Raw genomic sequence first — 17,487 nt, 5'->3', positions numbered from 1 at the left:
TTAATATCAGTTACCATGACAATCATGTGTGTAAGGTGTCAGTTTAATATCAGCTACCATGATAATCGTGTGTAAGTTGTCAGTTTAATATCAGCTACCATGATAATCGTGTGTAAGGTGTCAGTTTAATATCAGCTACCATGATAATCATGTGTGTAAGGTGTCAGTTTAATATCAGCTACCATGATAATCGTGTGTAAGGTGTCAGTTTAATATCAGCTACCATGATAATCATGTGTGTAAGGTGTCAGTTTAATATCAGCTACCATGATAATCATGTGTGTAAGGTGTCAGTTCAATATCAGCTACCATGATAATCCTGTGTGTAAGGTGTCAGTTTAATGTCAGCTACCATGATAATCATGTGTGTAAGGTGTCAGTTTAATATCAGCTACCATGATAATCCTGTGTGTAAGGTGTCAGTTTAATATCAGCTACCATGATAATCATGTGTGTAAGGTGTCAGTTTAATATCAGCTACCATGATAATCATGTGTGTAAGGTGTCAGTTCAATATCAAGCAGTGAGAACACACAGTCTACGATAGACAGTGGCGCACACACACACACACACCTCCTCACAATGATAGTTAGCAGGGAAACAGAGAGTTTAAAATCATCTTCATTTTCAGACTCTGTACAGTTTAACCATCAACATCCTCCTCTAAGCATTAACATTTTAAACGCTCCGAAGTGAAGTTCCCCCCCCCCCCCTACGTACAGATCAAGGATCAGCTTACTCCGCCCCAATCCTAACTATTGGTGGGGAAAACTGACCCGAGATCAGCGTCTAGGGGCAACTACACCCATTGTATTTCATAGGAACAGAGTTTGGGCTGAGCAGAGCAAGGCCACAGAGACGCTGATGCTTAGACACGAGGTGAAGCCGTTTCCGTTGCTGCCAGAGGTGAGCCGGTCGCCGTACTGAGACAGGAGCTGGAGAGCCACACCATTGGTCCAACCAAATCCCAACTACAACACAGACACAAAGAGACAGACACACACAGAATCAACTCAAAAAGATGAGTTTGAAATAAGTCAAATACAAAAGACTAGAGATGAACATTTCCATTTTGAGTCATTTAGCAGACGCTCTTATCCAGAGCAACTTTTAAGACGAGATATCCTAGTGTACCTGAACTTCATATTCTCCTCCTCCGCCCGGCTTCCCATCTCCGTTCACATTATACTGACAGAGAGAGAAAACAAAACCCCAGATATGTTGAGCTTTTATGACAAAGGCACAATGTGTACGTGTTGTGGGCTCTCCTAGATGCAGATCTAGGATCAGCTTTCCCTCCGCCAATCCCAACCATTAGTGGGGGAAATGCTAAACTGACCCATGAATGTCGTCTAGGGCAGGGTTAGGCAAATAGATTTAGCCACCTAAAACCTTGGGGTGGGGAAAAAACAAAATATCTCATTTGTGGGCTGGTTTTGGCCTATTGCCAACCCTTGTCTAGGGGCAACGTCACCCTGCACCTCATTGTGGTCACACACATTATAAACCTCTTCTTAATCACCTTCTCAAACATGGCTTCATACTTGACGTAGGCCAGCCAGTTGGTTCTGATCCAGCGCTGAGCCAAATCAAACCCCAGCTCTCTAGCTTCCTGTGAGGGCAGACTGGACAGGCCTGATTGGAAGATAACAGAGTGACAGATTGGACAGGCGTGATAGTGCACCTTATTAGGGACCTAGGGTGTCATTTGGGATGCGGATGCAACATGAAAACCATATCAGGGTTAACTAGGTCCTACCTTGGATGAGTATGTGTTGTAGAGGGGGCCATGCGTTGGGGTAGTCCCACTGCTGACCACTGTCAACCAGGGACGTAGGGACACCGTTGGGGAACGCAAGACCACCACTAGTCTACAGAGGGAGGGAGGGAGGGAGGGAGGGAGGAAGGAAGGAAGGAAGGAAGGAAGGAAGGAAGGAAGGAAGGAAGGAAGGAAGGACGGAAGGAAGGAAGGAAGGATTTTTGTTTTATTTAACCCCCCCTCTTCGGAGGACAAATATCTTTGTTTTTTTGACCGCTTTTTAAAAAACGAGTTGAAGTCAGAAGTTTTTACACCGTAGCAAATACATTATGAATGTTGTCCCATTCCTCCTGACAGAGCTGGTGTAACAGTCAGGTTAGCCAAATACATTATGAATGTTGTCCCATTCCTCCTGACAGAGCTGGTGTAACTGAGTCAGGTTTGTCGGGCTCACGGTTGGGATGGTGTTCTTCGGCTTGCAAGCCTCCCCCTTTTTCCTCCAAACTATCAGAAACTTCTAAAGCCTTGACATAATTTTCTGGAATTTTCCAAGCTGTTTAAAGGCACAGTCAACTTAGTGTATGTAAACTTCTGACCCACTGGAATTGTGATACAGTGAATTATAAGTGAAACAATCTGTCTGTAAACAATTGTTGGAAAAATCACTTGTGTCATCCACAAAGTAGATGTCCTAACCGACTTGCCAAAAACTATAGTTTGTGGAGTGGTTTGAAAAACGAGTTAATGACTCCAACCTAAGTGTAATGTAAACTTCCGACTTCAACTGTACATACGTTACCTATACATTTGACATACAGTACATGGTACTTTTATATATGAAACCTAAATACATCACCAAATGCTTTAATCCCACCTATCAGCATAGGGAAGGGAGGGAATTAACACTAACTACTATAAATACACATTGCTACAGTAACTCAATGGGCGTGTGTATTTTTCAGTGACAAATCAATGTACATGCTCTTTCAGTCACAGTATTTCAACAGGACAATGATTCTTTTCACAAAGAGCGAGGTCTTGGGACCAGCGAGCTAACTAACCTGTAGATAGTGTAGTGCCTTCTGTCCCATGGAAGGCTGGGAGTAGCAATCTGCCCAGACAGGGGCCAAGTTAGTGGGGTAGAATGCAGGGTGGGACGTGTTGGTTACCAGGCTGTAGTCCAACCAGACTCCCCTCTTCTCATCCCACAGCACTGCCTCTATGGCCTCTTGTCTGGCTGATACAGCTTTGTCATACCGCACTGCTTCAGACTCATTACCTGGAACAGCAGATTATACAGGACTTTTACTGGACCACATGACCTGCTGACAAATATCTAGGGCCCAGGGGTTATACCTAGGGCCCAGAGGTTATACCTAGGGCCCAGAGGTTGTAGCTAGGGCCCAGGGGTTATACCTAGGGCCAGGAGGTTGGGCCCAGGGGTTATACCTAGGGCCCAGAGGTTATACCTAGGGCCCAGGGGTTGTACCTAGGGCCCAGGGGTTGTACCTAGGGCCCAGGGGTTGTACCTAGGGCCCAGGGGTTGTACCTAGGGCCCAGGGGTTGTAGCTAGGGCCCAGAGGTTGTACCTAGGGCCCAGGGGTTGTAGCTAGGGCCCAGGGGTTGTAGCTAGGGCCCAGGGGTTGTAGCTAGGGCCCAGGGGTTGTAGCTAGGGCCCAGGGGTTGTAGCTAGGGCCCAGGGGTTGTAGCTAGGGCCCAGAGGTTGTAGCTAGGGCCCAGAGGTTGTAGCTAGGGCCCAGAGGTTGTAGCTAGGGCCCAGAGGTTGTACCTAGGGCCCAGAGGTTATAACTAGGGCCCAGAGGTTATAACTAGGGCCCAGAGGTTATAACTAGGGCCCAGAGGTTATAACTAGGGCCCAGAGGTTATAACTAGGGCCCAGAGGTTATAACTAGGACCCAGAGGTTATAACTAGGACCCAGAGGTTATAACTAGGACCCAGAGGTTATAACTAGGGCCCAGAGGTTATAACTAGGGCCCAGAGGTTATAACTAGGGCCCAGAGGTTATAACTAGGGCCCAGAGATTATAACTAGGACCCAGAGGTTATAACTAGGGCCCAGAGGTTATAACTAGGACAGGTGGTAAAGAAAATTCCTTCCGCTAGCTAGTCAAAGGTTATATGCGGCAAGTCATTCTCCTCACCCAGCGTCCTGTAGAAGTGAGCCAGTGTCCTTTCGTTGCGACAGAGCAGAGCGTTGAGGTCTGTAGGAATGAGCAGACTGGTTCTGGTGTCTTTCAGAGACCCGTTGTTGTTCCCCAGGCCGTCCACAAACCAGCGAGACGAGAAGTCCCACCCGGACTCTGCTCCTGAATGCAGCTCTTTCCACAGCCTCTCTGCAGCATCTGAGTTCAGGGAGGTGGACGCAGGTAAAGACCAGGTCTCAAAAAGGTTTCCCTCTACTCTACACCACATCAGACCAACCCAATAGATAGTGTGTTCATGATGGGAATGTTGTTTGTTCATGAAGTAGGGAATTAACGTTTACCCTCGGTCAGACCTTCAGCCAGCTCTAGATCATCACTGTAGGACTCCGGTCTGGAAGAAAAGTAACAGACGCAACACACAGATACAGACACACACAAACGAATCAACTCCAAAAAGACATGTACGTGGGTGGGATTTTGTGTTGTGACAGATGGACAAATAAAGTTGTGTCTTGTATTGAAGGGGATGAGGGTACTGTTCCTGTTGTGTTCCTTACCTGGGCAGGCCGACCTGTACGTCAAACCGGTTCAGAACATGCTTATTGCCCTTCACTTCAACGGCCACAGAGCGGTTCCTCATCCAGAACAGGTACTCCTGCTCTAGAGCTGGCAGAGCAGTCCTACACAGTAGAGTGGGTTGGGATTATAATCTAGGGCTGGCAGAGCAGTCCTACACAGTAGAGTGGGTTGGGATTATAATCTAGGGCTGGCAGAACAGTCCTACACAGTAGAGTAGGTTGGGATTATAATCTAGGGCTGGCAGAGCAGTCCTACACAGTAGAGTAGGTTGGGATTATAATCTAGGGCTGGCAGAACAGTCCTACACAGTAGAGTGGGTTGGGATTATAATCTAGGGCTGGCAGAACAGTCCTACACAGTAGAGTAGGTTGGGATTATAATCTAGGGCTGGCAGAGCAGTCGTACACAGTAGAGTAGGTTGGGATTATAATCTAGGGCTGGCAGAACAGTCCTACACAGTAGAGTGGGTTGGGATTATAATCTAAGGCTGGCAGAGCAGTCCTAGACAGTAGAGTAGTTTGGGATTATAATCTAGGGCTGGCAGAGCAGTCGTACACAGTAAAGTAGGTTGGGATTATAATCTAGGGCTGGCAGAGCAGTCCTACACAGTAGAGTAGGTTGGGATCATAATCTAGGGCTGGCAGAACAGTCCTTCCTACACAGTAGAGTAGGTTGGGATTATAATCTAGGGCTGGCAGAACAGTCCTACACAGTAGAGTGGGTTGGGATTATAATCTAGGGCTGGCAGAGCAGTCCTACACAGTAGAGTAGGTTGGGATTATAATCTAAGGCTGGCAGAGCAGTCCTAGACAGTAGAGTAGTTTGGGATTATAATCTAGGGCTGGCAGAGCAGTCATACACAGTAAAGTAGGTTGGGATTATAATCTAGGGCTGGCAGAGCAGTCCTACACAGTAGAGTAGGTTGGGATCATAATCTAGGGCTGGCAGAACAGTCCTTCCTACACAGTAGAGTAGGTTGGGATTATAATCTAGGGCTGGCAGAACAGTCCTTCCTACACAGTAGAGTAGGTTGGGATTATAATCTAGGGCTGGCAGAACAGTCCTACACAGTAGAGTAGGTTGGGATCATAATCTAGGGCTGGCAGAACAGTCCTACACAGTAGAGTAGGTTGGGATTATAATCTAGGGCTGGCAGAACAGTCCTTCCTACACAGTAGAGTAGGTTGGGATCATAATCTAGGGCTGGCAGAACAGTCCTTCCTACACAGTAGAGTAGGTTGGGATTATAATCTAGGGCTGGCAGAACAGTCCTTCCTACACAGTAGAGTAGGTTGGGATTATAATCTAGGGCTGGCAGAACAGTCCTACACAGTAGAGTAGGTTGGGATCATAATCTAGGGCTGGCAGAACAGTCCTACACAGTAGAGTAGGTTGGGATTATAATCTAGGGCTGGCAGAACAGTCCTACACAGTAGAGTGGGTTGGGATTATAATCTAGGGCTGGCAGAACAGTCCTACACAGTAGAGTGGGTTGGGATTATAATCTAGGGCTGGCAGAACAGTCCTACACAGTAGAGTAGGTTGGGATTATACTCTAGGGCTGGCAGAACAGTCCTACACAGTAGAGTAGGTTGGGATTATAATCTAGGGCTGGCAGAACAGTCCTACACAATAGAGTAGGTTGGGATTATAATCTAAGGCTGGCAGAACAGTCCTACACAGTAGAGTGGGTTGGGATTATAATCTAGGGCTGGCAGAACAGTCCTACACAGTAGAGTGGGTTGGGATTATAATCTAAGGCTGGCAGAACAGTCCTACACAGTAGAGTGGGTTGGGATTATAATCTAGGGCTGGCAGAACAGTCCTACACAGTAGAGTAGGTTGGGATCATAATCTAGGGCTGGCAGAACAGTCCTTCCTACACAGTAGAGTAGGTTGGGATTATAATCTAGGGCTGGCAGAACAGTCCTACACAGTAGAGTGGGTTGGGATTATAATCTAGGGCTGGCAGAGCAGTCCTACACAGTAGAGTAGGTTGGGATTATAATCTAAGGCTGGCAGAGCAGTCCTAGACAGTAGAGTAGGTTGGGATCATAATCTAGGGCTGGCAGAACAGTCCTTCCTACACAGTAGAGTAGGTTGGGATCATAATCTAGGGCTGGCAGAACAGTCCTTCCTACACAGTAGAGTAGGTTGGGACTATAATCTAGGGCTGGCAGAACAGTCCTTCCTACACAGTAGAGTAGGTTGGGATTATAATCTAGGGCTGGCAGAACAGTCCTACACAGTAGAGTAGGTTGGGATCATAATCTAGGGCTGGCAGAACAGTCCTACACAGTAGAGTAGGTTGGGATTATAATCTAGGGCTGGCAGAACAGTCCTACACAGTAGAGTGGGTTGGGATTATAATCTAGGGCTGGCAGAACAGTCCTACACAGTAGAGTGGGTTGGGATTATAATCTAGGGCTGGCAGAACAGTCCTACACAGTAGAGTAGGTTGGGATTATAATCTAGGGCTGGCAGAACAGTCCTACACAGTAGAGTAGGTTGGGATTATAATCTAGGGCTGGCAGAACAGTCCTACACAGTAGAGTAGGTTGGGATTATAATCTAAGGCTGGCAGAACAGTCCTACACAGTAGAGTGGGTTGGGATTATAATCTAGGGCTGGCAGAACAGTCCTACACAGTAGAGTGGGTTGGGATTATAATCTAAGGCTGGCAGAACAGTCCTACACAGTAGAGTAGGTTGGGATTATAATCTAGGGCTGGCAGAACAGTCCTACACAGTAGAGTGGGTTGGGATTATAATCTAGGGCTGGCAGAGCAGTCCTACACAGTAGAGTAGGTTGGGATTATAATCTAGGGCTGGCAGAACAGTCCTACACAGTAGAGTGGGTTGGGATTATAATCCAAGTTAAAGACTACTGAGATTTGATACTCTTTATGGTTGTGTGGTAAAAGAGTTGATATTTTGATTGTATGATTGAGACTGGGTTGGTTACACTACACTTTATGAACGGGCAAACATTGCGCGACTCCTTTTCCCAGGCTGGACTCTTGTCGGCCCGAGGAACGGGACTTTTCTTAAGGAACCAGAGCTCATCGTTTGTTATATCATTTTGTGTGTGATCATTTATGTTAGTAATACAACCCATGCAAAATAACAGTTATGAAGTTATTTCCAATGTTTTAAGGGTTTATGAAAAGAGTATTTCCATGAGTCCTTTGTATTAGACGTGGACGGACCAGACAAGACTCATACCTCCCAAACCAAAAGGAGAAATCAGTTGTTTCTCTGGTAGGCACGACCTACGTGTCACCCCTTAAAAAAATTACCTCAAGTCAAAACCGTTACAACCTGAACAGAGAGTTCTGCCAACCTTTAGAATGGACGCCATTGTTAGCGCCTTTGAGCATCTCATCTATTCATGACAAGCCCCATTCATGACAAGCCCCATTCATGACAAGCCCCATTCATGACAAGCCCTCGTCATAAACAAAATGGTGGGGAAAAGGAATCGCTACCTGTTTTTAGTGGTCTGATATTAACTACCTGAGGAAATCTGTGTCGTTAGTGGTCTGATATTAACTACCTGAGAAAATCTGTGTCGTTAGTGGTCTGATATTAACTACCTGAGGAAATCTGTGTCGTTAGTGGTCTGATAGTAACTACCTGAGGAAATCTGTGTCGTCAGTGGTCTGATAGTAACTACCTGAGGAAATCTGTGTCGTCAGTGGTCTGATATTAATTACCTGAGGAAATCTGTGTCGTTAGTGGTCTGATAGTAACTACCTGAGGAAATCTGTGTCGTTAGTGGTCTGATAGTAACTACCTGACGAAATCTGTGTCGTTAGTGGTCTGATAGTAACTACCTGAGGAAATCTGTGTCGTTAGTGGTCTGATATTAACTACCTGAGGAAATCTGTGTCGTTAGTGGTCTGATAGTAACTACCTGAGGAAATCTGTGTCGTTAGTGGTCTGATAGTAACTACCTGAGGAAATCTGTGTTGTTAGTGGTCTGATATTAACTACCTGAGGAAATCTGTGTCGTTAGTGGTCTGATAGTAACTCTCCACCATCAGAGACAGGAAGGGGGGCTGACTGCGACGCTCGTAGTAAACTCTGGCCCCGTTGGGGATGAAACCATATCTGGAGAGGGAGGAATGGAAAAAAGAAAATATAGATATTTAAAAAAAAATCCATTCCTTTTGCATCTTTCATTTGATGATCCAGATTTGTGGTTGTATTGTGTTCTTTAAATTGACAAATAAAACATTGTATACCTCTAACCTAATTCTAATTCGGAAAGAATTCAGACCCCTTGACTTTTTCCACATTTTGTTACGTTACAGCCTTTACAGCTTATTCTAAAATGTATTGAATTGTTTTTTTCCCTCAATCTACATACGATACCCCATAACGACAAAGCAAAAACTGTTTTTTTTATACATTTTTGCTAATTTATTAAAAATAAAACTGAAATATCATATTTACGTATTCAGACCCTTTACTCAGTACTTTGTTGAAGCACCTTTGGCAGCGATTACAGCCTCCAGTCTTCTTGGGTGTGACACTACAAGCTTGGAACACCTGTATTTGGGGAGTTTCTCTCATTCTTCTCTGCAGCTCCTCTCGAGCTCTGTCAGGTTGGATTAAGGAGTGTCGCTGCACAGCTATTTTCAGGTCTCTCCAGGGATTCAATTGGGTTCAAGTCCGGGCTCTGGCTGGGCCACTCGAGGACATTCAGAGACTTGTCCTGAAGCCACTCCTGCGTTATCTTGGTCCTTTAGGTGGCTTTTGGCAAACTCCAAGTGGGCTGTCATGTGCCTTTTACTGAGGAATGGCTACCGTCTGGCCACTCTACCATAAAGGCCTGATTGATGGAGTGCTGCAGAGATGATTGTCATTCTGGAAGGTTCTCCCATCTCCACAGAGGAACTCTGTCAGAGATAACATCAGCGGCCAGCTCTAGGAAGAGTCTTGGTGGCTCAAAACTTCTTCCATTTAAGAATGATGGAGGCCACTGTGTTCTTGGGGACCTTCAATGCCGCAGACATTTTTTAGTACCCTTCCCCAGATCTGTGCCTCGACACAATCCTGTCTCTGAGCTCTACGGACAATTCCTTGAACCTCATAGCTTGGTTTTTGCTCTGGAATGTGCTGTCAACTGTGGGACCTTATAAAGACAGGTGAGCGCCTTTCCAAATCATGTTCAATCAATTGAATTTACCACAGGTGGACTCCAATCAAGTTGTAGAAACATCTCAAGGATGATCAATAGAAACAGGATGCTCAATGGAAACAGGATGCCCAATGGAAACAGGATGCCCAATGGAAACAGGATGCCCAATGGAAACAGGATGCCCAATGGAAACAGGATGCCCAATGGATACAGGATGCCCAATGGATACAGGATGCCCAATGGATACAGGATGCCCAATGGATACAGGATGCCCAATGGATACAGGATGCCCAATGGAAACAGGATGCTCAATGGAAACAGGATGCTCAATGGAAACAGGATGCTCAATGGAAACAGGATGCTCAATGGAAACAGGATGCTCAATGGAAACAGGATGCTCAATGGAAACAGGATGCTCAATGGAAACAGGATGCTCAATGGATACAGGATGCTCAATGGAAACAGGATGCTCAATGGAAACAGGATGCTCAATGGAAACAGGATGCACCTGAGATCAATTTCCTCAAAGCAAAGGGTCTGAATACTTACGTTAATAAGGTATCTGTTATGTTTAATACATTTGCAAAAAAACAACCAAAAAAACAGTTATTGCTTTGTTATTATGGGGTATTGTGTGTAGATTGATGAGGGAATCCATTTTAGAATAAGGCTGTAACATAACAAAATGTGGAAATAGTCAAGAGGTCTGAATAATTCTCCTGGACATCTGACTATACTGTTAATGGTTGTCCCTGAGCCAACCAGAGACTCATGAGTCAGAGTTCTAGCACCTATCACACACAGCATCAATGTTTATGTAAAGAGTCTGGGCACTTAATATTCAGGGAGTTGGCATAACTTACCTCTTTGGTGGTGAGTAGACATGACAGGCAGACGGACAGACATGACAGGCAGATGGACAGACATGACAGGCAGACGGACAGACATGACAGGCAGACGGACAGACATGACAGGCAGACGGACAGACATGATAGGCAGACGGACAGACATGACAGGCAGACGGACAGACATGACAGGCAGACGGACAGACATGACAGGCAGACGGACAGACATGACAGGCAGACGGACAGACATGACAGGCAGACGGACAGACATGACAGGCAGACGGACAGACATGACAGGCAGACGGACAGACATGCCAGGCAGACGGACAGACATGCCAGGCAGACATGACAGGCAGACGGACAGACATGACAGGCAGACGGACAGACATGACAGGCAGACGGACAGACATGACAGGCAGACGGACAGACATGACAGGCAGACATGACAGGCAGATGGACAGACATGACAGGCAGACGGACAGACATGACAGGCAGACGGACAGACATGCCAGGCAGACATGACAGGCAGACGGACAGACATGACAGGCAGACGGACAGACATGACAGGCAGACGGACAGACATGACAGGCAGACGGACAGACATGACAGGCAGACATGACAGGCAGATGGACAGACATGACAGGCAGATGGACAGACATGACAGGCAGACGGACAGACATGACAGGCAGACGGACAGACATGACAGGCAGACGGACAGACATGACAGGCAGACGGACAGACATGACAGGCAGATGGACAGACATGACAGGCAGATGGACAGACATGACAGGCAGACGGACAGACATGACAGGACAGGCAGACATGACAGGCAGACGGACAGGCAGACATGACAGGCAGATGGACAGACATGACATGACAGGCAGACATGACAGGACAAACGGACACAGACAACAGATGCAGCTCACCGGTTGATGAGGTGGATGAAGTTGAGGATCATCCCACGGGCGGTGTCTGTCATCTCAGAGAGCAGGAGACCATTGATCACCCAGTAGGAGTCCCTGGGAGGAACAGAGAGCAGATCCACCTCACTGTCCCTGGTAAATAATACACACTGGAGGGCTGAGCGGTAAGGTCTCTGAATGAACAGGCCTGTCTGTCCCCTGAGGGCTCTGAGTGGTAAGGTCTCTGAATGAACAGGCCTGTCTGTCCCCTGAGGGCTCTGAGTGGTAAGGTCTCTGAATGAACAGGCCTGTCTGTCCCCTGAGGGCTCTGAGTGGTAAGGTCTCTGAATGAAAAGGCCTGTCTGTCCCCTGAGGGCTCTGAGAGGTAAGGTCTCTGAATGAACAGGCCTGTCTGTCCCCTGAGGGCTCTGAGTGGTAAGGTCTCTGAATGAACAGGCCTGTCTGTCCCCTGAGGGCTCTGAGTGGTAAGGTCTCTGAATGAAAAGGCCTGTCTGTCCCCTGAGGGCTCTGAGAGGTAAGGTCTCTGAATGAACAGGCCTGTCTGTCCCCTGAGGGCTCTGAATGGTAAGGTATCTGAATGAACAGGCCTGTCTGTCCCCTGAGGGCTCTGAGTGGTAAGGTCTCTGAATGAAAAGCCCTGTCTGTCCCCTGAGGGCTCTGAGAGGTAAGGTCTCTGAATGAACAGGCCTGTCTGTCCCCTGAGGGCACTGAGTGGTAAGGTCTCTGAATGAACAGGCCTGTCTGTCCCCTGAGGGCTCTTTTATTAATTTCACCTTTATTTAACCAGGTAGACGCCAGATCACCTTTATTTAACCAGGTAGACCAGATCAACTTTATTTAACCAGGTAGGCCAGATCACCTTTATTTAACCAGGTAGGCCAGTTGAGAGCAAGTTCTCATTTACAACTGCGACCTGGCCAAGATAAAGCAAAGCAGTGTGACACAGACAACAACACAGAGTTACACATGGAGTAAAACAATAAACAAGCCAATAACACAATAAACAAGTCAATGACACAGCAGAAAAAAATAATCTATATACAGTGTGTGCAAAAGGCATGAGGAGGTATGGCAATAAATAGGCCATATGAGTGAATAATTACAATTTAGTAGATTAACACTGGAGTGATAAATGATCAGATGATGATGTGCAGGTAGAGATATTGGTGTGCAAAAGAGCAGAAAAGTCAATAAAAACAATATGGGGTTGAGGTAGGTAGATTGGGTGGCTATTTACAGATGGACTATGTACAGCTGCAGCGATCGGTTAGCTGCTCAGATAGTTGATGTTAAAAGTTGGTGAGGGAAATAAAAGTCTCCACTTCAGCGATTTTTGCAATTCGTTCCAGTCACTGGCAGCAGAGAACTGGAAGGAAAGGCGGCCAAAGGAGGTGTTGGCTTTGGGGATGATCAGTGAGATACACCTGCTGGAGTGCGTGCTACGGGTGGGTGTTGTTATTGTGACCAGTGAGCTGAGATAAGGCGGAGCTTTACCTAGCATGGACTTGTAGATGACCTGGAGCCAGTGGGTCTGGCGACGAATATGTAGCGAGGGCCAGCCGACTAGAGCATACAGGTCGCAGTGGTGGGTGGTATAAGGTGATTTGGTAACAAAACAGATGGCACTGTGATAAACTGCATCAAGTTTGCTGAGTAGAATATTGGAAGCTATTTGTAGATGACATCGCCGAAGTCGAGGATTGGTAGGATAGTCAGTTTTACTAGGGTAAGTTTCGCGGCGTGAGTGAAGGAGGCTTTGTTGCGAAATAAAAAGCTGATTCTAGATTTGATTTTGGATTGGAGATGTTTAATATGAGTCTGGAAGGAGAGTTTACAGTCTAGCCAGACACCTGGAGAGCTCTGAGAGGTAAGGTCTCTGAATGAACAAGCCTGTCTGTCCCCATAGAGGGCCAGCATTAGTCAGACCCCCTAACCTGCCCAGTCTTTCCCCATAGAGGGCCAGCATTAGTCAGACCCCCTAACCTGCCCAGTCTTTCCCCATAGAGGGCCAGCATTAGTCAGACCCCCTAACCTGCCCAGTCTGTGTAGCCCTACCCGCTAGCAGTCAGACCCCCTAACGTGCCCAGTCTGTGTAGCCCTACCCGCTAGCAGTCAGACCCCCTAACGTGCCCAGTCTGTGTAGCCCTACCCGCTAGCAGTCAGACCCCCTAACGTGCCCAGTCTGTGTAGCCCTACCCGCTAGCAGTCAGACCCCCTAACGTGCCCAGTCTGTGTAGCCCTACCCGCTAGCAGTCAGACCCCCTAACGTGCCCAGTCTGTGTAGCCCTACCCGCTAGCAGTCAGACCCTTTGGTAGGCATGGCTATAGCTTGGGCTGTGACCTGCCACGCTCAAAACCCTGGATGACACCAAACATATAGACACTGAATTGGACAGGAGAGACCTCCGAAAGGACACGTTTCAATCATTCATCTATTTACAACCAAGCAGCATCTATTTGGCCAGATGGGTTCCTCAGTTGACCCTCCCTTTCTGCTATAGCATCCCTGGGTTGACCTCCCTTTCTGCTATAGCATCCCTGGGTTGACCTCCCTTTCTGCTATAGCATCCCTGGGTTGACCTCCCTTTCTGCTATAGCATCCCTGGGTTGACCTCCCTTTCTGCTATAGCATCCCCTGTGGTGCCAGATGGGTTGACCTCCCTTTCTGCTATAGCAACCCTGGGTTGACCTCCGTTTCTGCTATAGCATCCCTGGGGTGCCAGATGGGTTGACCTCCCTTTCTGCTATAGCAACCCTGGGTTGACCTCCCTTTCTGCTATAGCATCCCTGGGTTGACCTCCCTTTCTGCTATAGCATCCCTGGGTTGACCTCCCTTTCTGCTATAGCATCCCTGGGTTGACCTCCCTTTCTGCTATAGCATCCCCTGTGGTGCCAGATGGGTTGACCTCCCTTTCTGCTATAGCATCCCTGGGGTGCCAGATGGGTTGACCTCCCTTTCTGCTATAGCATCCCCGGGTTGACCTCCCTTTCTGCTATAGCATCCCTGTGGTGCCAGATGGGTTGACCTCCCTTTCTGCTATAACATCCCCGGGTTGACCTCCCTTTCTGCTATAGCATCCCTGTGGTGCCAGATGGGTTGACCTCACTTTCTGCTATAGCATCCCTGGGTTGACCTCCCTTTCTGCTATAGCATCCCTGGGTTGACCTCCCTTTCTGCTATAGCATCCCTGGGGTGCCAGATGGGTTGACCTCACTTTCTGCTATAGCATCCCTGGGGTGCTCCAGGCAAGCTCAATCAATCCCAGATAAAGTATTTGAAAATGATTTTAAATAGTATTTGAACCAAGGTCTGCTATATGCAGACAGAGCAGTACAGAGAGTGACAGCTTCACTGACCAGTAGTACAGCTCCCTGAAGCGTCCTCCAGGCACGACGAAAGGATGGGGGGTGAAGATCTGAGAGTACTGTTCTGGGTGGGCCAAAGCATCACTACTGATCTGGTACACACACACACACACAATAGAGTTCACGTTAGCACTGCTCTGGTACACACACACACACAATCATTGTTGACTAAAACAATAGCTTATTTCAAAAAGGGGTGTGGCAGATTTCAAAACTCTTCAGCAAAGGACCACAGAGGAAGGAAAGAGGCTCGGTGGGAGATCTGTCTCCCTCCAGCAGGGGGCGATATGTTGTTTCTCCCGCCAAGCAAGGAGATGTTGTATGGAGGTCAATGAATTGTATGGAGGTGTTGAATTTGGTCAAAAATAAAAGTGAATGGTATATATTTGCTGCGTGAGGTTTATTTGCTCGAATAGATGTTCTGTAATATTTAAGTAGTTATGAGTGTTCTGATATAAGTAGGACATGTGACATCCCAGCCACTTGGAGAGAAAAACACTTCATATCAGAGTTTTCTCCAGATAGCTATGCATATTCAGAGCATGAGGTTAGTAGTATCTCTCCTTTGAATACAGGCGGTTGACGTCAACAACCCACAGCGAATATTCAGAAAAGGATTTACAATAATGAAATGTATCCACCAATCCAAAGACAGGATAGACGGTAGCTAGACAGTCCGCCATGCCGCTTTGTGGACGACTCCCATTGTTACGGGGGAGAGACATCTTGTTAGCGTATCCATCATCTCTAGAGGACTCAGATACACTTGTGCATCATCCTGTGTCAATTTGTTAGTAGGCAAATGGAAGACGGTCGGTCCCCTCCTCCTCCTCCTAGTCTACTTTAGGCGAGGAAGCACAAGCGTATGCTGCCGCTGAAAAGTTTGGAAATCTGCCACACCCCCCTTTGAATGAGCTTTTGTTTCGTCAGAAAAACATGCACTCATTTAAAACGATATGCTACTTATCATTTTAATCTATGAATTGTCTTGCACAACTAACTTAATGTGTTTTGAACACTTTGAAGAAAGTCTAAGTTAATGAAGGGGAGTGAGTCTGGATGGTTATGCGCTTGTTTGGAATGAGAAGATTCTCGTTCTCCGCTCGCGAGCCATTAGTGCAACTGGCATTAACGGGTGGATCCCACAGTTGCACTAATGGCTCGCGAGAAGAGAACAAGAATCTTCTCATTTCAAACAAGCGCATAACCATTCAGACTCACTCCCCTTCATTACCTTAGACTTTCTTCAAAAGGAGGTGACAGAGGACGTAGGAGGTGAGAAAATATAACTGATAGAGTTTATCTATGAGATCACCTTTCTCCCAAGAGACTTCCACAGATGGTGCAGCTTCTCGGCCCAGCGACGCAGTTCTGCATCTGCTATTCCAGCCAGGAACTGTGGGCTGCACACAGAACATGACTTGTATTGAATAGAACAGACTACCTTCTTGAGTCCAAAATGGCACACTATTCCCTACAGAGTGCACTACTTATAGGGAAGAGAGAGACATTTTGGACTCAAAACATTTCACGCCTCAGTGTGGTCAGGATCAATCAGAATGATTGGCTCTCTCACTTGTCATGCCAGTCAGGTGGGGACCACGGCGCAAACTCTTTCCCTGGTTCGTCAAAGTACTTGTGAAGGAAGTCTCTCAGTACGGCAGGCGGGACAGAGTTTGGATCTCCGTGTGTCAGGTTGTGAAACGCTGTCAGGATAATATCTGAGGGTATGAAGGGAGGTGATTAGGTGTGTGGAGAGATAGGAGTGATCTGATTCTAGATCAGTACTCCTACTCTGACGATTCATGAATAATCTTTTTTTAATCTGTAATCTTTATTTTGTATAATTTTCAGTCACATGACTTCCTTAAAGGTTTCAGAAGTCTAAAAGTTCAACCTGATCCTTTATCAACAATCCTACTGAGAAGCTTGATAAATACGGCCCCAGTCCTCAAGCAAAGAAACAGCAGACATTGGAGGCACAAAGCCTGTATTGGGACTGATTCCCCTACGAGACTTACCAGGGGCTGACTGATTCCCCTACGAGACTTACCAGGGGCTGACTGATTCCCCTACGAGACTTACCAGGGGCTGACTGATTCCCCTACGAGACTTACCAGGGGCTGACTTCAGCTTCATATCCACAAAGTGCTTGTCATCATCAAACAGTTTGGCGGTCTGAACCTGCCTCAGGATGTCCCCATAACAGTAGATCTCACTGAGGAGTTAATCATTAAATAAAATGTTATCTGGATGACAGGTTAAACACCCATAAAATAACCTGCATCAAACCGATATTACAGAGGATGCAGGTCTAAATCAAATGTTTTATTTAAAATCCCAATCAAGTCCAATTTCTCAGGACTGTGTTAATGTTTAAGCCTCTTTGAATAGAGCAAATCCAACCTCACAGACATTTTGCTGAGTTCTATCAGGACGCCATGCATCAATCCCGAGTCATAAACACATTTCCCCAGGAACCAAAGTTCAGCTTTCGAATAACAGAGCAACACGGTTCAAGATCATTCATAATAGGTTCATAAAAGATCCCCCCCCCCAAAAGAAGTCAACGTAGCAAAAAATGTTACCTGTCACAAGGTGGAGGCAAGGCACACGAGTAGAGAGGACAGAGGAACAGCACCAAACAGAGGCACAAACACATGACTGCCGCTAGAAACCCTCTCATGTTTAGAAGGAACTTAAAA

The 17,487-nt window shown here is 46.8% G+C and overlaps 1 protein-coding gene across 2 annotated transcripts; it reads right to left on the bottom strand.

The window, feature by feature from the left end:
* Window positions 1–603: 603 nt before the first annotated feature.
* On the bottom strand, window positions 604–17,487 carry LOC139382754 (trehalase-like). Of its 2 annotated transcripts, XM_071126874.1 has the most exons (15): window positions 17,371–17,487; window positions 16,900–17,000; window positions 16,359–16,503; window positions 16,098–16,185; window positions 14,774–14,874; window positions 11,420–11,512; window positions 8,499–8,615; window positions 4,482–4,604; window positions 4,266–4,315; window positions 3,922–4,122; window positions 2,821–3,038; window positions 1,760–1,871; window positions 1,523–1,635; window positions 1,135–1,188; window positions 604–971 (listed from the first exon to the last, which is right to left on the bottom strand). In XM_071126874.1, exons 1-15 carry the CDS (start codon window positions 17,466–17,468, stop codon window positions 816–818), a joined length of 1,770 nt encoding a protein of 589 aa, XP_070982975.1. In that variant the 5' UTR covers window positions 17,469–17,487; the 3' UTR covers window positions 604–815. The 2 variants fall into 2 exon arrangements, with proteins under 2 accessions (XP_070982975.1, XP_070982976.1); XM_071126875.1 differs by lacking the exon at window positions 8,499–8,615.

This window comes from Oncorhynchus clarkii, chromosome 24 (genome assembly GCF_045791955.1).
Source record: "Oncorhynchus clarkii lewisi isolate Uvic-CL-2024 chromosome 24, UVic_Ocla_1.0, whole genome shotgun sequence".
NCBI lineage: Eukaryota > Metazoa > Chordata > Actinopteri > Salmoniformes > Salmonidae > Oncorhynchus > Oncorhynchus clarkii.
Note: the sequence above shows the minus strand (reverse complement) of the source record. Positions and strands in the feature narration are given on the sequence as shown.